The 23,522-nt window shown below is 58.1% G+C and overlaps 4 protein-coding genes and 1 long non-coding RNA gene across 9 annotated transcripts; 4 read left to right on the forward strand and 1 right to left on the reverse strand.

Annotated features, from left to right (window-relative positions):
* The first annotated feature begins 242 nt into the window (after nt 1-242).
* RASSF1 (Ras association domain family member 1) lies at nt 243-6,711 on the forward strand. 3 transcript variants are annotated; one of them, XR_010305193.1, is made up of 7 exons: nt 425-789; nt 1,667-1,788; nt 4,154-4,258; nt 4,338-4,632; nt 5,235-5,350; nt 5,459-5,661; nt 6,626-6,711. XR_010305193.1 is itself a non-coding variant. In XM_064156516.1 (6 exons), exons 1-6 carry the CDS (start codon nt 528-530, stop codon nt 5,603-5,605), a joined length of 951 nt encoding a protein of 316 aa, XP_064012586.1. In that variant the 5' UTR covers nt 243-527; the 3' UTR covers nt 5,606-5,831. The 3 variants fall into 3 exon arrangements, 2 of the variants coding, with proteins under 2 accessions (XP_064012586.1, XP_064012585.1); XM_064156516.1 differs by lacking the exon at nt 6,626-6,711 and having other exon boundaries at nt 243-789; nt 4,434-4,632; nt 5,459-5,831; XM_064156515.1 differs by lacking the exon at nt 6,626-6,711 and having other exon boundaries at nt 5,459-5,831.
* On the reverse strand, nt 4,576-6,082 carry LOC135182421 (uncharacterized). Its single transcript, XR_010305195.1, has 2 exons — nt 5,901-6,082; nt 4,576-5,320 (listed from the first exon to the last, which is right to left on the reverse strand). It is a non-coding gene; the product is annotated as an uncharacterized LOC135182421 (long non-coding RNA).
* TUSC2 (tumor suppressor 2, mitochondrial calcium regulator) lies at nt 6,033-12,049 on the forward strand. Of its 2 annotated transcripts, XR_010305194.1 has the most exons (4): nt 6,033-6,319; nt 6,626-6,746; nt 8,321-8,765; nt 11,464-12,049. XR_010305194.1 is itself a non-coding variant. In XM_064156518.1 (3 exons), the coding sequence occupies exons 1-3, from the start codon at nt 6,168-6,170 to the stop codon at nt 8,384-8,386; spliced, it is 339 nt and encodes a 112-aa protein (XP_064012588.1). In that variant the 5' UTR covers nt 6,033-6,167; the 3' UTR covers nt 8,387-11,104. The 2 variants fall into 2 exon arrangements, 1 of the variants encoding a protein (XP_064012588.1); XM_064156518.1 differs by lacking the exon at nt 11,464-12,049 and having other exon boundaries at nt 8,321-11,104.
* A 1,877-nt stretch (nt 12,050-13,926) lies between these two features.
* On the forward strand, nt 13,927-17,249 carry LOC135182422 (hyaluronidase-2-like). 2 transcript variants are annotated; one of them, XM_064156519.1, is made up of 4 exons: nt 13,927-14,087; nt 14,616-15,558; nt 16,157-16,246; nt 16,410-17,249. In XM_064156519.1, exons 1-4 carry the CDS (start codon nt 13,942-13,944, stop codon nt 16,806-16,808), a joined length of 1,578 nt encoding a protein of 525 aa, XP_064012589.1. In that variant the 5' UTR covers nt 13,927-13,941; the 3' UTR covers nt 16,809-17,249. The 2 variants fall into 2 exon arrangements, with proteins under 2 accessions (XP_064012589.1, XP_064012590.1); XM_064156520.1 differs by having other exon boundaries at nt 14,055-14,093.
* A 942-nt stretch (nt 17,250-18,191) lies between these two features.
* Nucleotides 18,192-20,062, forward strand: LOC135182216 (hyaluronidase-1-like). Its single transcript, XM_064156047.1, has 3 exons — nt 18,192-19,317; nt 19,445-19,534; nt 19,625-20,062. Exons 1-3 carry the CDS (start codon nt 18,418-18,420, stop codon nt 19,934-19,936), a joined length of 1,302 nt encoding a protein of 433 aa, XP_064012117.1. The 5' UTR covers nt 18,192-18,417; the 3' UTR covers nt 19,937-20,062.
* The last annotated feature ends 3,460 nt before the right edge of the window (nt 20,063-23,522 follow it).

Below are 23,522 nucleotides of genomic sequence, written 5' to 3' on the forward strand. Positions count from 1 at the left end.
CTGATGGGGTGCCCGAGGCACGCCCCACCCCCCTCACCCCACACCCGCAAAACAGGCTTTGCACCAGCGCTGCTGCTGCAGGAGCCACACAACGGGCAGGAAACCAGCTCGGAACGGCCGAGCAGCCGAGTTCACGCCAAGTCCAGGCTGCTCCGCCGAAGCTACAGCTGACCGAGGGCGGCAGCGCTCGGGGGGAGCTTTGGTTGCTGTTCCCCAGCCCCCTTCAGCGGGAAAGTGAGACGCCGAGGGCGGCTTCCCCGTGTCCCAGGAGAAGTGAGGGGGACTGCCAGAGCGGGCCACCCCTTCTACTGGAGCCTCATCCCCGCCTCCAGCCCTCCCCGACGGGCTTTCTGGGAGCGGTGGTGTCGGCCAGGACCCCGAGGCTCTGCTCGGCTCTGTCCCCGCTCTTGCCTCAGTTTCCCCCGCTGAGCACGGACAGGGCGGCCCCTCACAGTCCCGCCCCGGCCCCCATCGCTGGTGCCGGCCCCCCCACTCCGCCGTCACGCAGCGCCTGCGGTCAACGGGCCATGGAGCTCATCGAGCTGCGGGATCTGCACCCGGAGCCGCGCCCGGGCCGGGGCCGCCTGGAACGGACCAACGCGTTACGCATCAGCCCGGCCCGCCGGCCCGGCCCCGGTCTCGGCTCCGGAGCGCATCCTGACCCACGGCTCACGGCAGCACCGGGCGCTGGGCACCGCTTTGAGCCCCGCCGCCGCGGGCTCCACACCTGGTGCGACCTCTGCGGAGACTTCATCTGGGGCGGCGGCAGGAAGAGTCTCCAGTGCTGCCGTGAGTACCGCGCCCCGGGCCCCCTCCACCAGGCACCCCTATGGCGCGCCGAGCATCCCCCAATTTAGCAACCCTACCACCAGGCACTGGGCATCCCCTACTGGGCATACTCCCGCTGGGCAACCCCACCACCATCAGGCATCCTCACCAGGCATCCCACCACTGGGTACACTCACTGGGCACCCTGGTAGTGGGCATCCCCATTAGGCAGTGTGTTCCACTGCTAAGCATGGATATTCTGGCACCAGGCACCCATACCAGGCACTGAGCATCCTGGTACTGAGCACCTGCACCAAGTACCATGTGTCTTAGCACCAGACACACAAAACAGGCACTGAGCATCCTAGTACTGGGCATGCACTCTGGGCATGAGCATCTTGGTATCAGTTACCCTGAATGGGCACCAGGCATCCTGGAACTGGGCACCCCATCTGAGTTGTGGGCGTCCCTGGACCAGGCACCCACACCAGACACTGTGCCTCTGGTCATCAGGCACTGCCTTTAGGCAGCAGAAGCCAGGGCGCTGGGCTGACCTAGCAATGAATACCTCAACCAAGCACCCTGTGCTGGGTATCTGCAGCAGGCATCCCAGCACTAGGCACCTACTCTGGCCACTGGGCATCCAAGTACTGGGCATCCCATCTGGAGAATATGGACACTGCAATACCAGCCATCAGCTTGCCACAGCACTATGTCTCACAGAGATGCTGCTTGCCTGGCCCCACAGCACTGACACAGTGCGGGCAGGCAGCCAGAACTAGGTACCTTTATTGGCACCATACACTAGCCCTTGCCCTACCAGTACCCTTCCCAGCACAGCCACTGACCCTGACACCCAGGGCCCTGGTGGTGACACTGGTCATATCCCTGTCTCCAGACTGCAGCTTCACCTGCCATTATCGGTGCCGGGCCTTGGTGCGACTGGACTGCAGTGGCCCTCCAGGCACTGGTGATGAGGACGATGGCACTGAGCAGGCGCTGGAGAAGGACACCAATGTGGTAGGGCCTGGCTCATGTCTGTGAGGAGGGGGTGTGTGCATGTATGAGAGGCGGCTATTCTATGCTGTACCATGTGGGACCATAACCTCATGCCAGGCTGTGCCACACTGTGCCAACCCATGCTGTGCTGGGCTGTGGCAAACCATGCAGAGCTGTTTGAGGCTGTGCCATGCCAGACTGATCTTTGCTGTGCCATGCCAGACTGATCTCTGCTGTGCCATGCCAGGCTGTCTCAAGCCATGATGGGCTTCGCTGTACCATGCCAGTCTGGTACCATGCCAGCCCATGATGGGCTTTGCTGTGCTGTGCCCTGCTAGGCAGTGCTGACCCATGCTGGGCTGTGAAATGCTGTGCCACACCAAGCTATGCTACGCTGGGCTGCACCCTGCTTGTAAGGCTTAGCTGTCCCATGCTGCGCCACACTGGGCTGAATTATGCTGTGCTAGGCTGTACTGAACCATACTGGGCTGTGCCGGACCATGCCATGCCCATACTATGCTGCCCCGCACCGTGCTGAGCCATGCCATGCTGTGCTCTCCAGGCCTTGCCGAGGCTCAAGCGGGTACGGGCGGGAGACTCCGGGCGCGGATGAAATCACCGCCGGAAGCGAGGCTGTTCCGCGCCGCCCCCGGTCCGCGTCAGTCTCACGACCGGGGCGGGGCCGGACTGGGCTGGGCTGGGAGCGGGAGTGGGAACCGCGCTGAGCCGGGATCGGGGCAGGATAGTAATAGGGACCGGGCGGAACCGAGTCAGGATCGGAACAAGGACCGGGCGATAGGGAACGGACTAAGTTGAACCGGGACTGGACGGCGATAGGGACCAGACAGAGCCAAGCTGGGACAAGGACGGTGCTGAGCCGAATCAGGATAGAGAGTGACCTGAGCCGAGCCGGGACCGAGACTGAGAGTGGGCTGAACCGAGCCGGGACCGAACCGAGCCGAGTCGGGACAAGGACCGCGCTGGGACGAACCAGGATAGGGACTGGGACTGCGCTGAGCCGAAGCAGGAGCGGGCTGAGCCGAGCCCCGTATCGGGGGCCGTCCGGGCTGGCGCGGGGCCGAGTGTGCCCGTGTGCCCGCGGGGCCGTGGGGCGGGCGGGGCGGGCCGTGGCCACCGCCGCGCCCGTTCCAGGGGCCGGGGCGAGGGGCGGTGGGGTCGGGAGCTGTGGGGCGGCGGCACTGGCTCTGCGGCAGGGTGGCGCGGGGGGCACGGGGGGCAGCACGGCCAGCAGCGGCTACTGCAGCCAGGAGGACTCCGATTCCGAGCCCGAGCTCTTCTACACCGCCCGCACCTCTCTCGGCCGCCGCCCGCGCCGCCGCCAGGTCTGTCCCGGGCCGCCGGCCGTGACGTAATGGGGGGACGGGGTGACGTCATCTGGGGGGAACGCACACCCCGCGGGGCTGGGTGCGAGATCAAGTTATCATTTTGCCGTGGGGAAAACGGGGTGCGGGCAGTGCTGTCTCGGAGGTGAGCACAGTCCTGCTGTGGGGCCAGACTGGGGCTGAGCATGACCCTGCCGTAGTATGAATGTGGCGCCTTGCTATGGGGTGAGCACAGGCGTGCCATGGGGCAGAGAATCTCTGTCTGCTTGGATGTGATATTATGGCACAGTGGGGTGAGCAGGGCTTTGCTGCCTGGCACGGCCACCCCTTGGACTCATAGGGCTGGAACTGCTCCTGGAGGGACAGTACTTGGGGTGTGGAGCTACTCCCACCTCAGGCAGCATCACAGTTCTCCCCATTCCTGCGGGATCCCATCAGGGTTTGGTAGTGCCCACACACTATGGGGTGGCTGCTGGTCTGGGAGCTCCCAAGCCCCACAGCACCATAAGGACACATGCAGCTCTGTGCAGTGGCTCTGCTGCCCTATGTAAATACTCATTAGTGGGTGCCAGTGACAGGGATGCTAAGTGGGGTGCCAGCAGCATAAGCAGGCTGCACCCTGAGCCCTCCTGCCTCGGGATCTGTAGGCACCTAGCCTGCCCCAACCCCCTGGTGCCAGGCTGGTGGCTGCCCTCACCCTGCCTTGAGAACATCTCTCTTATCTGAGGTGCCAGGAGAGGATGCCTGGCCTCAGAGTGTCCTTGCAGTGGGTTCACCCATTCCTGCAGGGCAACGGATGAGGGCTGGGGAGGGTGGCCAGTGCTGGTGTCCCCAGACCAGGGCTGAGGCCACAGTGAGCTCAGCCATGCTTCCGAAGCAGAGCCCAGCTCAGCGTCAGCCCGGATGATGCAACCCCATGCAACCGCCCACCCGTGTGTGTGTCAGACAGTGTTCTGGGGCAGGCTGGAGGGTGGCAGGCTGCCGGGGCAGGCAGAGCGTTTCCTCTGGCTGCTGTACCACTTAGCCTGTCTGCTGTCACACAGGATGAGCCCAGTGAGTGGGAGAAAACTGAGCTGGACCAGGCACAGGTGGAACAGCGGATCAAGGAGTACAACAGCCAGATCAACAGCAACCTATTCATGAGCCTGGTATGGGGCCGGTGCAGGGCCAGGGAGGGTCATAGTGCTCTGCCCTGGCCCCACTCATCCCTCCATTGGTGTCTCTCAGAACAAGGATGGCTCCTACACCGGCTTCATCAAGGTGCATCTGAAGCTGGTGCGCCCTGTCTCTGTGCCAGCCACCAAGCGGGTCCCCTCTGTACAGGCAGGACGGCCAGGGCCGCGCACCCAGGGGGTGAAGCGACGCACATCTTTCTACCTGCCCAAGGGGACTGTCAAGCACCTGCACATCTTCTCCCACACCCGTGCCAGCGAGGTCATTGATGCTCTCCTCCGCAAGTTCACTGTTGTGGACAACCCCCGCAAGTTCGCCCTCTTCGAGAGGTCTGAGAAAGATGAGCAAGGTAGTGCTTTGGGACAACCCTGTGCCCATACTGGTGGTCATGTCCCCACAGTGGTAATTTCCCCTGGGCAAACCATGGTGACAATATCCCATTGAAGTGGTGTTCTCCCTGGCAGACATGTTTCTGTCGTGCCAGCATCTCTTGGGTGGTGGTCTCCCCATGGTGGCAGCTTCTCTGGCTTGCACTAGTGACCCCTGTAGTGGCAGCGTCTTTGTGGTAGTGGTGTTTCTCACGGTGATGGTGTCCCCATGGTGGCAGTGTTCCCCTGGTGACAGCATTTTTGTGGCAGTGGTGTACCCCATGGTAGTAATGCCCTATAATGGTAGCTTTCACTAAACAGCAGCATCCTTGTGGTGGCAATATCCCTGTAACGGTGGTAAGCCCCTTGAATGGTGGTGTTCTTTGTGGCTGTGGGAGCAGTGCTGCCGTGGCTGAGATGTCCCCCGTGACAGCAGTGTTCCCCATAGTGGAACATCCCCATAGCGGCACCCTCATGAGAGCAGCATCTGCGTACGAGCAGTGTCGCCCATTGCAGCTGTGTCCCCGTGGTGATGATGTCCTCGTAGTGGTATCCCCCATGTAATGTGTGACCGCTGTTGCAGTGTACCTGAGGAAGCTGGCTGATGAGGAGCAGCCCCTGCGGCTGCGGCTGCTGGCCGGCCCCAGCGAGAAGGTGCTCAGCTTTGTCCTGAAAGAGAACGAGACCGGGGAGGTGAATGTGAGTATGGGGAAAGTGAGGGGACCGACACCCGCACCCCTTCGGCGGGCGTGGCTTCGGGGGAGGCGCGCCACGTCCCCTCTGAGATGGTAGGTCGTGTGCCAACAGTGGGACGCTTTCACCCTGCCGGAGCTGCACAACTTCCTGCGCATCCTGCAGCGGGAGGAGGAGGAACACGTGCGCCGGCTGCGGCATCGCTACGCCCACTGCCGCCAGAAGATGGAGGAAGCGCTGGCCACGCACACGCCGGGGTGACCGCGCTGACCGCCTCCATGGCCAGGCACTACGCAGGGACCCTTATCTGCAGGCGGGTGAGGGCACGAGGGAGGGGAGGGCGGAATGGGGCACTCTGGTAGCCACTGGGCTGTCGCAGCCTCCACGGGGCTGGCCCAGGGAGCGGGGATCCCCTGAGGAGTGGATGGCCCCAAGGGGGAAGCAGGACGTCCGGCACCAATAAAGGCATCATGGTGATGAGGCTCGACCTGCGGTGTGTCCTTCACAGGGGAGTCCGGGGGAAAGCTGGGGTGGGAAGGGACACGAGAACACCCACCCTGTGCCGTCGGGACACGCCGAACGGCGGCGGCGGTGCCCGCACCCCTGACCCGGGGCTCCCGCCGGCGGCAGGCCGGGAGCGCGCCCGTCCCGCTCACGTGGTGCGCGCAGCTCCGCCTCCGCGGTCACGTGGCGGGGCACGCACGCCGGAAGTGCCGTGCGCAGCGGTGCGCGCAGGGCGGCGCTCCGGCGGTGTCACCGGGCGGCTCCGGGCCCCTTTTGCCCCCGCTCCCCCGGCCCCCTCCCCGCCGCCCCCGCCGCCGCTATGGGCACCAGCGGCTCCAAGTCGCGGGGGCTGTGGCCCTTTGCCTCCACGGCGGCGGGCGGCGGCGGCGCCGAGGGCCCCGGCGGGCAGCAGGCCCTGGCCCGGGCTCGGGCCGCACGCGCCGCGGCCCCCTTCGTCTTCACGCGTCGCGGGTGAGAGGCCGAGCAGGGGGCGAGGGAGGGGGGCGGTGGTGGTTACCTCGGGCGCCGAGGCGGGGGGAACTGCGCAGCCGGGGCGGTCCGGGCCTACAGCAGCATTAGCGTGTCCGGAGAAACAGGCGCTGGCCTTCCGCGGGGCGTCGGGGGACGAGAAGGGGCAGCCCTCGCAGCGGCTGGCCGCTGTGGCACTCAAAGCTAGAGGTGCCGCCTAGCCCCAGCTCCCGCCCCTGCTTGGGGCGCTGGACCGCGGCAGCTGTCGGCAAGGTCTTAACCTCACCACCTCCCCCCTCCTCTCGGTAGCTCCATGTATTACGATGAGGATGGGGATCTCGCCCACGAGTTTTACGAGGAGACAATCGTTACCAAGAATGGGAGGAAGCGCGCCAAGCTGAAGAGGATTCACAAGAACCTGATACCTCAGGTAGTGTCTGGAGAAGGGTTGGGAGGAATTGCCGGAGTGCCGCAGCAACAGCTGAAGTCCGAGCTTTGCAGGTGTTTCTGCATATGGATCTTCTCCCTCGGGGAGTCTTTCTGTTGCACCCTGAACTTCTGCCTCAGAGCAGTGACTCCTGTGTGTCCGTACTTGCACGCATGTCACCTAGTAAGACAGTAGCAGGAGAGGGAGAGCTGGCCACATCCTGCATCCCCCTTTCCATAGAGAAGCAGTGTTAGAGCTGCCAGGCTGGGGAAGATTGCTCAGCTAGCTGTCCGTTGTGGGGCACAGGGTGCCAGGCAGCCACACACAGATGTGTCCCATTGCCAACCATCTTTCTTGAGGTGTGGGGTGCTATGCCTGCTCAGCTGGTGTCACATTGCTGTGGAGGGCCAGGCCCTGGCTTCAGGAGCAGCAGCCAAAGCTCATCATCTGTTGACATGAGTGCACATGTTTCTGCAGCTGCTTGGTCATGACAGTGATGTTGACAGCTGTGAGTTTGGCATCTCAGTGCAAATGTGTCCTTGTGAAATAAGCAACTGAGCTGAAGCTAGGCAGGGGCTGGGGCACTGGCTGAGGATTTCAGTGGAGGATAAGAATAACCTGCATGTGGGGAAGCTTCTGAGGACACAAATGGAGAAAAGGAGGAATCAAAACAGGGTTGGAGAGAGACTCAGCTGGAGTCTTCCCTAAGTAAGCATAAAGGTGCAGTGCTAGCAGGCACTTGAGGCAAAGCGTTGGTTTGCTCCGAAGGGCAAGCAGGCCCCCAGTGGGGTGGAACCCCTCAGTGCTGCACAAGAAGCTATGGGTACCACTTCCCAGGATGGCTTTCTTACAGAGACAGGCTTGGGTAGTGGGTCTGACTCCTCAGTGACATGGGTTGAGATGTACCTGGTTCAAAGGCTTGGTTGAGCCAGAAGGAACAGATACTGGCACTAAATAGCCCTTTGTTAGCCAAGGGTTTTCTCTGTCTCTGTAAGTGCCGGTCCAGTTCTGAGCTGCTCCTCTTTCCATTCCCTGCCCCCAACCTGTCAGTGGTTCCTTCCAGTGCTGTAACAGGAGAAGGCTTGGACGGAGCATGGGAAATGTGCCTGTAGCTGTCGTGGAGGGAGCGTGCATTCAGCAGCATCCCCTGTGGATAGAAAGCTGCTTTTCTTATGCACCAGCTGCCGTGGCTGCTTTCTCTCAGAAAGCTCTTTTCATTCTTTTAAATCCCGTGAATGAAAGGTGCCGGATGAAAAGCCCAGGCGGCCAATATCTGCTAGTCATGCACCAGCTGCTGCACAGGCAGTGCCTGGCAGAGCAGCTCTCTCCTTTCTCGCCCTGCTGAGCTCCAGACCTGCCATGTGTGGCAGCCAGCCGTGCTGTCCTCTGCTCTCTAGGGACAAGTTTGAAGGGCAAAGTGCATTTGCTTTGTGTACTGCTGTTCATGTGTACCTGGTGTCACTGCAGCTTTATGATCTCCTGTTCCTTTAAGGCATGGTGTCAAAAAGGGTGACTCACAGGGCTTAGGGCTGTTGTGTGGTGATCCCTTCTGCTCACCTCTCTGACTCTTCTTCCAGGGCATAGTGAAACTAGAGCACCCTCGCATTCACGTGGATTTCCCGGTGATCATCTGCGAGGTGTGAGTCACCAGACATTGCTGCCTACAAGTGGGAAGCCCTGCCACACTGCCCCCAGCCCCACCAGGCAAGGCTGCATCGCACTCCCGCCCGAGGAAGACTCTGGGCACGTGGTGGGGACAGACAGTGGCTCTCCCCTCGCCTGGAGGTGAGGTGGCATGGAGCAGGCCAGGCTGGGCTTGGCTGTTGTTCCTCACAGGAGATGGGTGACCTTGTGCAATGACTGCTTACAAACACTCTCGCTTGAGTCAGAAGACTAAAATATCTTTTGTAGCCTCTAGCCAATGTTTGATGGGTAACTAGAACTGCACGAGCTGCTGTGATTAAGCTGTTAAAGGGAGAGAAAACCTGCACTTCTCACCGGAGAAAATCCCCTGCTTCTCAGGTATGCAGCCCAGGGAGAGCCAGGGCAAGGTAACATGCTGCCTGGGGCCCTGAGGTTCTTCGGGCCTGCTGGTTATATGGCCAGCATTGTGGCATGTCACTTGGCATGAGTGTTATGTTGTGCTCCCCAGGATGTATCTGTTGATGGAGGATAAATGGGGCAGGCTGAGGGGTCAAAGCACATCTGGCTGGCTGCTGTGGTCCTCTTGGGAAGAGGACTGAGATTGCATGCCACTGTCTTGGACCTATCTCTTCCATCTGTGCATTTCCCTGCTCGTACTGGCTCTGGGGAGTTTGGCTTTGCTGCTGCCTGCAGTCCCACTTCCCACAGGAGATTTCTGTGGTTTGTGGCCGCTGCTGGCACAGCGAGGTCCCCAATTCTGTGGTGGACTTGCCTTCCTCATTAGCAAGCTGCTCCTGAGCACCATCCCTTGCCCACTGTGGGGCCAGGCTGCTGTGCAAGGCATCTCCTCATAATCTATTCATCCCCACTGCTGTCTCAAACATACCTCGTGGTGGGGTGGGTCTTGACAGAAATAAACAAGAAGAAAATCATCTCTTCCCTCACCATCCCCCAAAAGCAATCAATTGGTGTGCCTGACCTGACTTGGAAATCTCCCTGGCGATGTGAACTACAGTTCCTCCCATCACAGCTGACGCAGGAGGAGAAACGTGGTGCACTTTAGAGGGAGGCTTTCTGCTCCATCTCAGAAAGTCCTGCTCTTTTTTCCTCTTTCCTCCCACTTGAGAAGGTTGAGGTTGCCTCAGCAGCACCGAAAAACCTCCCCCTGCTGTCTGTGGGTCCTGAGGCACTGAGCCAACTGCTGCAGGGCTGGGGAAAGGCCTGGCCCTTACAGCTCCCTTGCCAGCACTGGAAGCCACTGCTTCCCTGCTTGGCTGCCCCCAGACTGGGTGGGTGGAGGAGGGCAAGCAGTGGGCACAGTTTTAAACTGGGTTTGAGCTTGCTTCCCACAGCAGCCCGCTCGGCTTTCCTCCTCTTTTTTTGTTCCAGAACTTATTTACTTTCTAAGCACTTCAGATGTTTGCTACCTCGATTTTTAATTTAAGCTGCTGGCACTTGGCTGCCAGCCCTGTTGGTGTCTACATTGGATGTATCCATCCCCACGCCCTCTCAGAGTTGCCTGGGCACGGGGCCACATTCCTGGCTTCGTGGAGATAACAGTGGCGTGGCTGTTGCTGTCTTCCTGTTGCCACCTCTTCCCTCTGCATCCCTCCACCCGCTGTTCCCAGTGACAGGAGCAAGCACAGAGGGTGAAGCGGATGTGTTGGCTGCCACCAGGCAGGGAAACAGGAGGGCAGGGCTTTGTCAGGGAGTTTGTCTACACTGTGATGCTGGGCACTTCTTTCAGCATCTTTTGTTCTGCATCCTGCTTGCTTGAAAGAGTTTTGTCTTAAAACAGTCACCCACTGAAGTGTTTCTTACTTGCATCACCTGCTTTTGAGTGTCCCCTGAGCCAGATCTCCCTGGGAAAGGCATCCCTGGGGCTCCACAGGAGAGCAGGAGCTGCTGTCACCAGGAAGAGGAGAGCAAGCTGTGGCCAGGCTGCCTGCACCACTTTACCCTGCTGCTGTCTGAAGGTGCAAGAAGCTGCACCCAGACGTGCCTTGTGTGCTGGAGAATGTGAAGGAGGAGTGGAGATGAGGCCGGTAGAGTTGGTCTGCCCCAGCGGGGAGCCTCTTCTCTGGCTTCCAGCCAAAAATCTGACAAGGCACGGCCCAAACTCCCAGGGGGATAGAGAGTGAGACCAGCTTAGCTAGGATGTTTTTGTCCTTCCTGACAGGCTGCCTACCCTTGCCCTAGAGCATCAAACATGCTTCCCCTTGAAAAAACTTGCCTTCTCCCACCCTCTATGTCACTGGAGTGGCAGTGAACTTCCACAGGCTGCCAACACACTTTGTCCTGCCCAGCTTCTTCCCAGGCTAGTTCCTGAGCAGTCAGCCCCCTCCCCCCTCCCCTCTGCCAGCCCCCTGCCCCCCTGCAGCAGTAGGGCCTGGGGAGCACCTGGAGGGTTCTTAAAAATGTGAAGGTTGCTGTAAATATTGTCTATGTCCACTGTGGTGTTGGAGCAAGCAAAAAAATAATACTTTTAATTATTTTTTTCTTCCTTTCTTTTTTTGTTTTTACTACTCCTGTGTGACATTGTGCTTCCCTGTGTGGATGTGTAGCCAAACCCTGCTCACCAACACTAGGCTCTTTGCTCCTCTAGCGTGTGGGTAGAACCCATGGGTTTGGGAAATGTACACTATTTATGGTCCTTCCTCCCAGTGCATCTGTCCACTTTTGTTAAATTTCAATAAAATTATTTGTAGAGCACACAAGTCCAAGAGCTGATTTACTGGGGAGGGTGAGCAAGCAAGTGGCTGTGCCTGTGGTGGGCTGTGGGTGAAGGAAGGAGATGCTGCAGGGCTGAGGAGAGTGTGGGCATTGCTGTACCAGTACCTGTGCCACTGGCACTTCAAGCCCCCTGTATTTTTGGAACGGATGTTTTTGCAAGCATGGCTGAACTGGTGGTGGAGGAGTTGTGAAACACAGCCATGTCCAGGGGCTCCAATTTGGCACATGGCACTGGCAGGAGCTGGTGGCTTTGTCAGGCTTTGCCTCTGCTCATAGCTGCTGTGACATCCTTTAAATACTTAACTGAAATGTGTTGATAGAAACATGCTATTTTCTTGTTCAGGCATCTCTCCCCTCCCTTGATGGAGCTCTTGAAGGACCCAGGAGGCAGCAAAGGACCTGGGTGTCCTGGGAGCCCAGCCTCAAGCCAAATGCTTCGTATCTGTGATTCCTGCAGCAGGGAGGATCTGTCTGTTTGCCCCTTCAGTTCGTGCCCTGCCAGATCAGTGCCTCATTAATCACTGGGGCCTGACAACTTTCTCGAACTTGGTGTGACCTCATGTTGGGATGCTGCCTGTCCCCTGAGCGGGGCTGGCTGTCCGTGGGACAAGTGTGATCTCACTTTGCACTCTGCATCCTGCCCCCAGCAGCCCTGAAAATGTTTTCCTGCAGCCATAGACACCTCTCATCATTTCCTCCACGCAAGCTGGCTCGGAAATGAGCTGCTGACGAAGGCGGTAATGAGCGCTGTGATGTGTCCTGTCAGTGCTTTGGATTGAGTGGAACAAGGTTCTGGGACTTTTGCCCATTGATCTTTTAGGATCCCAACCCCAGAAGGGATGGATCATAGTGGCCTCAAAGATGGGTGGTGGCTGTACAGGACATTGTGGCTTGGTGACATTATACAAGGTGGTGGCTGTGGCTCGCTAGCCCCATGAGTGTCTTTGTATTCTCTGGGGACACCCCTGTCCCCTTCTTGCTGTATGCAAGGTAGGCTGTGCCTACTGTCTCTCTACAGGGCAGAGGCAGGTCATGACCTCCCTACAGCCACTCCATCCCCAAGCTCAGCTCCTCTCGCACCTTGCCTGGACCTGTTTGGCATAAGTGGATGTGACTAACACCACCCTGTAATCTGACATTCACAGGGGATCCCCGTGGGACAGCTCTCCAGCTCAGCTCATTCAGGTTCTGCTTACCTCTGCTTTCATACTCATCTGGGAATGATTTCAAATAATTTTATGCTCAGTGGGGTGAGAGGGGAGTGGGATCTGCATAGCTGCCCCCTCCCTAAATCTAGGGTCTGTGAGATGAGAGAATAGAAACAGAGGCAGGCAATGTTGAGCCTTCCTGAGAAGATGGTAGGTAGAAGTTGCATTGTGTTGACACCCAGCACTCCTGGCAGTGGGAAGCTGCAACCCTTCTGGCCACCTTGTTCCCAGCAGGACTGGTGGGCTGGTTACCTTTGCCACAGAAGGCTGCAGAGGATGGAAAATTTTAGGTGTTTCAGCTGCTGGCAAAATGAGCCTGTTTACTGACCAGAGGGGAAGGGCAGTGCCCGCCAGCACTGGGATTTCTTGGCTCCCTGCAATCTGCACCAAGAGTTTTGGCAGCCAACACCCAGCCAGTGTCCCAGCATGGCTGCTCCTCTCCTAGTTGGTGCCTGGCATTGTTCACAGGCTGGGCTGAATCCTGGGGTGCAGCTCAGATTCAAAGTGGCCAGCCTTGGCACTGTGCCTGTCCCCAGTGGTACTATCACCCTTTCAGTGAGAGCTTCACCACAGAAGCTGATGCCCAAGTAGATCCTGCTAACTGGAGCCATCTGTGGGTACCCATGGCCCTGGGCTTGGCACCAGCAGCACTGCAGCCGACACCGAACAATGCTGGACCCAGTGCTTCCACCCACTCCCCAGGGAGCTGGCAGGCAGCTGGGGAATGCTTCCGCAGATTCAGCTCCACTTCCTTCCCCACTGGCCCCGGCACACCCTTGCACTCAGGCCCCACAGCTTCCTCCGAGGGATATCCCAATGGCACTCAGCTCTGGCCACAGCAGACAGGAGACAGGCAGGACTTGGGCACTGACACACGTCTGGCTACTGAGTCCTTGTCCCACTGCTCACCTGGTGGAGATGCAGGAGCCTCAGCATGCCCTCAGGAAGGAAGTGTGTGTGTGTGTGTGTGTGTGTGTGTGTCCCAGCCCTGCTGACCCCCTGGCCTCTCTTGTGCCCTCTGGGCAGGAAACCTATGGGGCCACAGCTGAGTCAGCAGCACTGACTGCCCTGGCCCTGCACTGGCACAGCACTACTCTGAAGACAGCATGGCCTGGGGATACCACTGTTGTGAAGTTGCTGCCACTCTGGGGTCATCATCATTTTGGTGACAACATGATCCCAGAGTCACCATCCTTGGATCACCACAATTGTGGGGTCAACATGACCCAGGGGACATCATCCTGTGTTCACCAATGTTCTGGCGTCACAACCATTCCAGGGTCATCACCATCCGGAGAGCACTATCCTTGAGGGCTCCACTCTGGGATCACAGGTGCTTTGGAGTGACCACGATTCTGGGGTCACCGCCACCCTAAGGTCACCGTCCCTCTGTCACCCTTGCCCCAGGAGCCCCGCAGCGCCCCCTGGCGGCATTCCCAAGGCCCCGTTCCGCCCCTTTCCGCTGCGCGGGAGGGGCGGGACCTCCTGGGCCGTACCAAGCGGAGCGGGACGGCGGGTGACGCGCATTGCCCGGTGCCGTGGCCCCACGCAGGGGAGTGTTTGGGACGCGGGAAAGGTGTTCCAGCGCCGGCCCGCACCCCCGGGGACCATCAATGGTCTGCGCCGCCACCCCGGCGCCCGGCGGTCGGGGCGGAGGTTGGCGCCCCCACGGGTGGTGCGAGCCGGGGAGATTTAAAGGGAGCGGCGGGGGGGTGGCGGCGTTTGTGGGAGCAAGCGGCGAGAGATGGCCTGAGCAGCTGTGAGAGTGCGGAGCGGAGCGGGACAGGGCGGGCGGGGAGGCCGCACCCCGGTGCTTTGTGTGCCGGTCTCGGACAAAGGCGGCACTGCGCCGGCATCTCAGGGAGCGGGACCGGGAGCGAGGGGGAACGGCGAGGAGAACCGGGAGTGAGGGGGAGTTGCCTGGAACTATCACTGGGACCAGGAACGAAGAGGAGCGGTGGGAAGGACCGGGATTGGAAGCGAGGCGGGAGCCGTTTGGGACTAGTACCGAGGGTGAAGGGGAGCGGCCAGGAGGACCGGGAGCGAGGGAGAGCCACTCGGAACCGCGATTAAGAGTGAGGAGCGAGGGGACAGGACGGGGAGTAAGGGGAAGCCTCTTAGGATCGGAGTTCCCGGGAACCAGCTCTTCTAAGGGGTTCTGCCTTCACCCTCCCGAGACCTTTCTTCTCTGAGCGAGGGCTTGAGGCAGGTTCTGCCTCCTGGGGGGCGGGCAGAGCCGCCTCCCTGCCCGTACACCGTGCTGACCACCCTCTCCCTGCTGCCCCAGGCCCCCGTCGGGCAGGATGCGCGGGGGCTGCACAGCGGCGGTGGCCGTGCCCTGGCTGGCCCTGCTGGCCCTGGCCCGTCAGCCCCCTGAGAAGCCTGCAGCAGCCCCGGTGCTCACCCGTCGGCCCTTCATGGTGGCCTGGAATGTGCCCACCCAGGACTGCAAGCCCCGCTTCCAGGTGTCCCTTGACTTCAGCCTTTTTGACCTGCATGCCTCACCGAACGAGGGCTTTGTGGGGCAGAATCTCACCATCTTCTACAAGGAGCGCCTGGGGCTCTACCCCTATTACAACAGCCAGCGTGTGGCCGTCAATGGTGGTGTCCCCCAGAACAGCAGCCTCTCCGAGCACCTTGCCCACCTCCATGTGGGCATCAGCAAGTACATTCGTTCACCTGCCACGGAGGGGCTAGCCGTCATCGACTGGGAGGAGTGGCGGCCCATCTGGGCTCGCAACTGGAAACCTAAGGACATCTACCGGGAGAGATCACAGCAATTAGTGTACCAGTGGCAGCCCACCCGGTCCCCCGAGGAGGTGAACAAGCAGGCAGTGTTTGAGTTTGAGTCAGCTGCCCGGCAGTTTATGGTGAGCACCCTGCGCATGGCCAAGAGCTACCGACCCAAGCAACTCTGGGGCTTCTACCTCTTCCCTGACTGCTACAACCATGACTACAGCAAGAACAAGGAGAGCTACACTGGGCAGTGCCCAGATGTGGAGAAGACACGCAATGACCAGCTGGCATGGCTCTGGAGGGAGAGCATGGCCCTCTATCCCTCCATCTACCTCGATGGGCTCCTAGCCTCCACTACCAACAGCCGGAAGTTTGTGCGGGCACGGGTGATGGAGGCCATGCGCATCTCAGAGCAGCACCACGATGGCTACTCCTTGCCTGTCTTTGTCTACACCAGGCCCACCTACAACCGCAAGATGGACCTACTCAGCCAGGTAGGGCTGTGCCACTGGGGTGTCCTCATCCTAAGCCTCAGGTACCTGAACTTGGGTCAGATGAAGTGGTCCCTGGAGCAGGGTGGCTCTGCAGGCTGGTGTCTGCCTTCACAGTGTTACTGGCACCCCATGGCTTGTTTGTGTGGGGTGGGAAGCAGTGGTCTCTGGCATGGGTCTGGCCCTGGGAGGGGTGCCCAGCAATGCCTCCTTCAAAGGAGAGGGTCATGGTGTGAGGATCCCTAGCTCAGCTCCTCTGTGTGTGGGTGATGGTGGTGCTTATGAGCAAGATGTGTGGCAGCAGGACCAGCACCAGTGGTCACCATCACCAAGGAGGTGCTGCAGGACTCCTTCATCCCAGCAGCCAGGAGCCAAGGCTACATGACCTAACAGCCCTGCATTGCATTAGCCTTCAAGGAGGAGGGCAGTGGTGGGGAGCTTTGTCCAGAAGGAGCTGGGACAGTCCCCTCTTCCCCATGACCTAGAGCAGTAATTAAGTTTTGCCTCCCAGACGCCACAATGGACTATTTGGGGTGCACCATGGTGGGTTAGTGGGTGGTGTATGTAATCTCTTGGCACTAACTGGGCTCTGTCCCTGCAGCCGGACCTGATCTCCACCATTGGAGAGAGTGCGGCACTGGGTGCAGCTGGGGCCATTTTCTGGGGTGATGCAGACTACACCAAAAATCGGGTAGGTTTGGGATCAACATGTTTCTAGAGGTGTAGATGATGGAATGGGGCGGGGGGAGGTCATCTGCCCCCAGAGCAGGACCAGTGGCTTGAAGCTCAAGTGTCCTCTCCATCTGCAGTGCTTCTACCCCTGGGACATGGCTAACATGCTTGCCTTTCCTCAGGACTCATGCCAAGTCATCAAGAACTACTTAGAGGGGGACCTGGGCCGCTACATAGCCAATGTCACAACAGCAGCACAGCTCTGCAGCACAACACTGTGCCAGGGCAGGGGCCGCTGCATGCGCCAGGACAGCACCGCCGATGTCTTCCTCCACCTCAACTCCACCAGCTTCCAGCTACGGCACCGAGATGGAGACCACCCCCAGCACCCCCTCTTCTGGGCTGAGGGCCAGCTGTCTCCTGCTGACATCCTCTTCCTACGGACCCACTTCCACTGCCACTGCTACCAGGGCTGGCAGGGCAGTGGCTGTCAAGTGCCTGCCGGCCCCCACAGTGATGCTCCTGGTCTGCTGGCACCACTGGGACTTGGGATGCTGTTGCTGTTTGCAAGCTGGCACTAAGCCCCTCCTGGGACTGAGCTGCCCCCTGCCCCGCACCTTTCCATCACGGTGTAGGAGACATTTAAAATCTCTCTCCCTTGCCTGTGAGACAGCTTGTTATGGGAGGAGCTGCCCCTTGCTGTGGGGAGAAAGCCATGTGCTTACCCCACTTCTACCCTCCCTGCTGTGTGGCTGGTGCCCCCCATGGGGACTGGGGAGGGTGGGAAGCAGCCCTCTCCTGTTGTAAGGAGAGGGGCAGGGGCATGTGGGCAGGGAGTGGCTGCTGTATGGTGCTGAGCCCTTTTATGCTGCCCCACACTAAAGTGCTTTACCTCAAATAAAGCTGGGTGCAGTGTGACCGGGATGTTGGCTGATTTGGGGTGAGCGTGGGACTGGTGACCTTGCTCTTGAATTTGAATCCCAAGCGTGGTGTTCCCGGGCTTGAGGAGGGGCGTGCGTGTGCCGCGGAGGCTGGAGCGTCCCCCGCGGTCTGCTGCCGCACCCGGTGGGAGCCGCGGGGCGCAACCGCGGCCGGGCCACCCACGTGGAGGTTGTGGCAGGTCCAGCCCCGAGCTGCCTTGGTCCCGCCCCTCCCCGTAGGCTCAGCCCCGAGCTGCCGCGGCCCCACCCCCTGCTGAGGGCGTACTCCGTCACTCCCCGCGGAGCTTGGTCTTGGCTGGGTCTGGGCGCCGTGGGTTGAGTGCCTGCGGGACCAGCATAGCCCTGTGGGGACAGTATTCTATGCACCATCGCGCAGGGTTGCGGCTGCCATGCAGGGCTCGGCAACCCCTATGCCGCTAATGTCCCCGAGCCGCCGCGTCGCTCTCACTGCTCCATCCTCGGAGTGTCGGCGGGCACGGCCCGGTCCTGCGGTGAAATAGCCATCTTCCTGCCAGCGCGCTTCGGCTGCGGTACGCGGCCCCGGTACGCGGCCCCAGACGCTGCCGTCCTGTAGCTGCTGTTTCCACGTGTGCGTGTCCGCAGTTGCTGCCATCCTTCGTCTCCTGTCTCCACGCATGCGCGTCCTCAAGCTGTGCCCTCCTGCGGGTGCTGTTCTGTGCCACGAGTGTCCCCAAATCTGTGGCTGCTCTCCCCGTGTGCGTGTCTCGAGGCGATGTCTTCCTGTCCTGTGCCACACGTGTCCTCAGACAGTGCACTCCCGTACCACCGGCTGTGTCCTGCCAGATCCTGCTCGGCTCTCCAAGCTTTCCCCAAGCAACGCCCTCCCGCTGCCTAAGGACCGACGCTCTCCACTTCTCTAGCTGCGCCTGCCCGGTGCAGACCACGTCCGTCACTGTGACCTTGCCCTCCCCCGTCCGTCTTTCCAGCCCAGCCCAGCCCGCTGCTGGCCGGTTACTGGTCACCGGGTGTTGACTCTGCGCATTCTTCCCAGGGCCGCCACTGCCGGCCTGTGCTCCCTGCGGGGCTGCTGTGCTGGGCTCCAGCAGCTGGTAACTTCGGGCACTTTATGTGACTGGGTAGGAGAGGTGACGCGTCCCACTCAGGAACGAGTGGATTAATGCGAGCCTCAGCTTGAGCTGGGAACAAAACTATCAAGATCTGTCCAGGTCTCAGCCCATCTCAGCTCTTCCGAGCCTACTCTGGAACCTGTCCTGTGCCTGCCAGCACCATGACATCAGGATGGTCCTGCTGGGTCTTCTTGCTGCTCCTGCCCACCCTTGCCCACACTGTGGGGCCTGGCCCCATCCTCGTCAACCGTCCCTTTGTCACCATCTGGAACATCCCCACTGAGCGCTGTATGAAGATGTACAATGTCACCCTCAATCTGGAGGTCTTTGATGTCATAGCCAACGACCAGCAGTCATTCACCGGACAGGACATCACTCTCTTCTACAGTGAGGAACTAGGACGCTTCCCCTACTACACATCTGATGGGGTACCAGTGAATGGGGGGCTCCCCCAAAACAGCAGTCTGGAGGCTCACCTCCTACAGGCCACCCAGGATATCAAAGTCACCCTACCCAACCCTGCCTACAGTGGGCTGGCCATCATTGACTGGGAGAAGTGGCGTCCACTGTGGATCCGCAACTGGGCCTCCATGAACATCTACCAGCAGAAGTCAGAGGAGCTGGTGCGGCAGCAGCACCCACAGTGGCCTCCTGAGTTGGTGAAGAAGATGGCCAAGCAGCAGTTTGAGCAGAGTGCCCACAAATTCATGGAACAAACCCTTCAGCTGGGCAAGACCCTTCGTTTTGATGGCTACTGGGGTTTCTATGGCTTCCCTAACTGCTACAACAATGACTTTGACAGCCTTCCCTACACTGGGAACTGCCCAGTTGTAGAGCAGCAGAGAAACAAGGAACTATGGTGGCTCTGGGAGAGCAGCCAGGCACTCTACCCCAGCATCTATCTACCATCCTGTGTCAATGGCACCAACAAGACGCTTGCCTATGTCAGGCACCGTGTGGCTGAGGCTTTCACTGTCCAGCAGAGAGTCCTTGACAATGCTCTCCCTGTCCTGCCCTACTCCCAGATCACCTTCGATCACACTGTTGACTTCCTCTCCCAGGTGATGTGAATATGGGGACAGTGGGCACCTCCTGGGCTGATAGGTTGGTGTTGGGGAATATTTAGCTCTGCCAAGGTGGTGCGGGGCCTTTGGACACTGTTTACTTTGCCTCTCCCCTTGGGTGCAGGAGGACCTGATGAACACCATTGGGGAGAGTGTGGCTCAGGGTGCTGCTGGAATCATCCTGTGGGGGAGCCTCAACTACAGCACTTCCAAGGTGAGCGTAGCAGGTGGCACCATGCTGTGGGCCATGGGGGACCCCATGCTCCCTGGCCTTGCAGAGCTGTGATACCATGTGCCATTGCAGGAAATGTGCCTGAGGCTGAAGGACTATGTGGAGGGGCCCCTGGGCCACTACATTGTCAACGTGACAACCAGCGCTGATCTGTGCAGCCAGAGCCTGTGCTCTGGACGGGGCCGCTGTGTACGCCAGGAGAACAAGTGGGGCTTTCTCCACCTTGATCCTTTCCACTTTGCCATAGATCTGCAAACCAGCAAGCCCTGGCTGGTGGCCCAGAGCCTGGAATCCAACATTTCCAGGCTAGCTAAGGAGTTCAGGTGCCAGTGCTACAGCAAATGGCGGGGACCCCAATGTGACATCCCAGGCTTTGCTGAGTGACTCTCTTCCCTCCCTCCATGCAGGAGAAACCAGGACAGACAAGGCAGTACTACCCTGTACCACAGCATCCTTGCTGTGTGGGTGGGAGCCCATCCATTGACCTGCTAATAAAACTGATAGGCACCAGCAAGTGTCTCCTTGTCTTCTGTTTTGGGGTTTCAGGGCAGGAGGGTCACCTGAGAGCAACCCCAGAGACACCAACAGTACCTTGAGATGCTGCCAAGGGTTCTGCATTGGGCTGGAAGTCTGGGAGTGTAATGTCTCAATGAAACCAGAAAAAAAAACAGGAAAAGGCATTGGAGAAGACAAAGGAAGCAGGCTCATTGTGGGAGAGGATGAGAAAAGGGAGAATGGTGATGAGAAGCCAGTGAGTAGGGGTGAAAGGGTTGAAAAGATATGCCTGTGAGGCTGTAGCTCAGGGACTGTGAGCATCCTAGCCCCAAAATGGGCACAGAAGACTGCAATATGAAACCAGTGTTCTCGCTAACCTTTGCCCGGTTGACTCCAAGCAAACCAGGCCAGTCCTTGATGGATATGGAAGATCACTAATTTCTGTAACCCACACTGCTGACTCAGCAACATGTATGTTAAAGTAATCAGAAGATACAAAATGAAACACTGATTCCCCAGTAAAGCTGGAGAAGTTCACCTGGGTAAATCAATCGGCTGTTCAGCTCCCTGATCTTAGACCCTAACTAGGGACATCTCTTCATGATGGATCTGCACTGCAGAGCACTGCATGCTTACTGTAGACGTGGATGATAAAAAACCTAAACCAGCAGTCAGATAGGCCTTCCAGCAACATAACCACCTCTTTCACAAGGAAGAAGAGATGAGCTGTGGTTGTTGGAGACTTGCTTCCAAGAAGCTAAGGGCCCAATACCTTCTCATCATAGGGAAGTCTGTAGTCTTCCTGGAGCCTGAATCAAGGATCTCATTAGGAAACTCCCCAGCCTGGTGTGGTTGTCACACTACTATCCACTACTGATCCTCCAGACTGATAGGGAGAAAGCTGCATCCCATTGACTAAGGGGAATGAACAGAGACTTCAAGGCCTTGAGGTGGTTGCTGAAAGTCTGTGATACAAGTTATTTTCTCTTCCCTCCTGCCAGTTGCTGGTGGTGACATGGGATGGAATAGATGGATCCAGCCTGTAAATACCTGTCTCCAAGACTGGTGCTATAGGCAGGGCTTTGGTTCTTTGATCATGGCCCTGATGGTAATAAGTGGGAAAGGCTGATCTTGCAGACGGGAAAGGGTCCCAGGACAAGAGTTAGCAAGGCTCATTCACAGAACTTTAAACTAGATTCAAAAGAGGATGGGGGTCATAGCTGGGTTTGTACCAGTCACACAATGTTCTAGTATTAATGAAGAGCAGAAGGTCTCCCACCCCTCCAGGGTGGGACAGGTGTGCTTGACTTTCCCTGAAATGCCTGCACACCAATGCATGCAGCATGAGGGATAAACAGGAGACCTTAGAAATCTGTCAAGGGGTTATGATCTGTTGGCAATTACAGAGACATGGTAGGACAGCTCACATGACTCAAATGTACTTGTGGATGGCTATGTCCTTTTTAGGTCACCAATGTGGTGGAGTTGCTCTTTACATGAGAGAGCAACTAGAATGTATTGAGTTCTGTCCAGGAGCAGATGAGGAGCAAGTTGAGAGTTTGTGGGTGTGAATGAAGGGACAGGCCAGCATTGGTGATACTGTTGTGGGTGTTTACTACAGGCCATCTGATCAGGACAGGGAAGTTGATGAGGCCTTGCACAGGCAGCTGATAACAGCCTTGTAATTACAGGCCCTGATTCTCATGGGGAATTCTAACTACCTAGATATTTTTGGAAGGCCTATTCAGCCAGCCACAGTCCAGGTTCCTCCAGTACACTGACAACAATCTTTTGATGCAAATGGTGGATGAACCAATCAGAAGAGGAGTGCTGCTGAATCACGTAGTCACTAACATGGAGAGTCTGGTTGAAGCAGTGAAGATTGAGGGCAGCCTTGGTCATAGCGACCATGAGATAGTGGAGTTCAAGATCTTGTGCAATAGGAACAGAATACCAAGCAGGATCACAACCCTGAACTTTAACACAGCCAACTTTTGCCTTTTCAGGCAATTGCTGGGGCAGATTCTATGGGGCAGGGAACTAGGAGGAAAAGGCCCCAAGATAACATTCAAGCTCAAGATCAGAGCATCCCAGTGGGTAGGAAATCAAGAAAGGGAGCCAGGAGACCCACATGATTAAATACGGAACTGCTGAGCAAACTTAAGTGGAAGAAGAGTCTAGAGATCATGGAAGGTCAATTTGGCCACTTGGGAGGACTGCAAGACTGTTATCAGAAGATACTGCTGGAGGTTGTCCTCAGGAGCCCCAGACCCCTGAGGACCCAGAGCAAGTCAGGAGAAAGAAGGAGTTTGCCTTGGTTGATGAGGATTCAGGGAACAGTTTAGCAGTCTGGACATCCATAAATCCATGAGTCCTGATGGAATGCACCCACAGGTGCTGAGGGAACTGGTGGAAGTCATTGCTAGGCCACTCTGCATCACCTTTGGTAAGCCATGGAGAAAGGAGAGGTACCTGAGGACTGGAGGAAAGCAAATATCACTCCAGTCTTCAAAAACTGCAAGGAGGAGTACCCAGGTAACTATAGACCAGCCAGCCTCATCTCTATCTCTGGAAAGGTGATGAAGCAACTTATCCTTGATGATATCTCAAGGCATTGGAATCAGTCAGCATCAGTTTTACCAAAGGGAAGTGATGTTTAATCAACCCGATAGTCTTCTATGTGGACATAAACAGGTGGATAAATGATAGTAGAGCAGTGGATGTGGTTTATCTTGATCTCAGGAAAGCATTTGACAGTCTCCCACAGCATCCTTGCAGCTAAGTGTGGTCTGAATGATTGGGTACTGAGGTGGATTGTGAACTGGTTGAAGGAAAGAAGTCAGAGAGTTGTGGTCAGTGGCACACAGTCTAGTTGGAGGCTTGTATCTAGTGGAATCCCTCAGGACTTGGTACTGGGACCAGTACTATTCAATACATTCACCAACAACCTGGATGAGGGCACAGAAAGCACTGTCAGCAAGTTTGCTGATGACACTAAACTGAGTGGAGTGGCTGACACACCCAAAGGCTGCGCTGCCATTCAGCACGACCTGGACAGGCTGGAGAGTTGGGCAGGTAGAAATCTAATGAAATACAGCCAGGGCAAGTGTAGAGTCTTGCACCTGGGAAAAAACAACTCCATGGACCAGTATAGCTTGGAGACTGACCTGCTGGAGAGTAGCTCTGGGGAAAAGGACCTGGTGAACAATGGCATGGCTATGAACCAGCAATGTGCCCTTGTGACCAAGAAGGCCAATGGCATCGAAGAGCGTATTAGAATGGATGTGCCTAGTTGGTCAAAAGAGGTTCTTCTTTTCCTCTACTCTGTCCTGGTGAGGCCATATCTGGAATAGTGTGCTTAGTTCTGGGGCCCTCAGTTCAAGGACAAGGAACTGGTTGAAAGAGTCCGTATCAGAGCCACAAAGATGACTAAGGGAGTGGAGCATCTCCCTCATGAGGAAAGGCTGAGGGAGCT

The sequence above is a fragment of the Pogoniulus pusillus genome, chromosome 16 (genome assembly GCF_015220805.1).
Source record: "Pogoniulus pusillus isolate bPogPus1 chromosome 16, bPogPus1.pri, whole genome shotgun sequence".
Taxonomy (NCBI): Eukaryota; Metazoa; Chordata; class Aves; order Piciformes; family Lybiidae; genus Pogoniulus; species Pogoniulus pusillus.

What these genes read in the sequence shown, in the direction of transcription:
- RASSF1 (XM_064156515.1), top strand. Translation starts at nt 528, where the DNA reads ATGGAGCTCATCGAGCTGCGGGATCTGCACCCGGAGCCGCGCCCGGGC. An exon ending in TGGAGAAGGACACCAATGTG is followed by an intron (nt 1,789 to 4,153) that starts GTAGGGCCTGGC and finishes GCTGTCACACAG; the next exon opens with GATGAGCCCAGTGAGTGGGA. An exon ending in ACGAGACCGGGGAGGTGAAT is followed by an intron (nt 5,351 to 5,458) that starts GTGAGTATGGGG and finishes GTGTGCCAACAG; the next exon opens with TGGGACGCTTTCACCCTGCC.
- TUSC2 (XM_064156518.1), top strand. Translation starts at nt 6,168, where the DNA reads ATGGGCACCAGCGGCTCCAAGTCGCGGGGGCTGTGGCCCTTTGCCTCC. An exon ending in TTCGTCTTCACGCGTCGCGG is followed by an intron (nt 6,320 to 6,625) that starts GTGAGAGGCCGA and finishes TCCTCTCGGTAG; the next exon opens with CTCCATGTATTACGATGAGG. An exon ending in ACAAGAACCTGATACCTCAG is followed by an intron (nt 6,747 to 8,320) that starts GTAGTGTCTGGA and finishes CTCTTCTTCCAG; the next exon opens with GGCATAGTGAAACTAGAGCA.
- LOC135182422 (XM_064156519.1), top strand. Translation starts at nt 13,942, where the DNA reads ATGGTCTGCGCCGCCACCCCGGCGCCCGGCGGTCGGGGCGGAGGTTGG. An exon ending in GAGAGATGGCCTGAGCAGCT is followed by an intron (nt 14,088 to 14,615) that starts GTGAGAGTGCGG and finishes CTGCTGCCCCAG; the next exon opens with GCCCCCGTCGGGCAGGATGC. An exon ending in AGATGGACCTACTCAGCCAG is followed by an intron (nt 15,559 to 16,156) that starts GTAGGGCTGTGC and finishes CTGTCCCTGCAG; the next exon opens with CCGGACCTGATCTCCACCAT.
- LOC135182216 (XM_064156047.1), top strand. Translation starts at nt 18,418, where the DNA reads ATGACATCAGGATGGTCCTGCTGGGTCTTCTTGCTGCTCCTGCCCACC. An exon ending in CTGTTGACTTCCTCTCCCAG is followed by an intron (nt 19,318 to 19,444) that starts GTGATGTGAATA and finishes CCTTGGGTGCAG; the next exon opens with GAGGACCTGATGAACACCAT. An exon ending in TCAACTACAGCACTTCCAAG is followed by an intron (nt 19,535 to 19,624) that starts GTGAGCGTAGCA and finishes GTGCCATTGCAG; the next exon opens with GAAATGTGCCTGAGGCTGAA.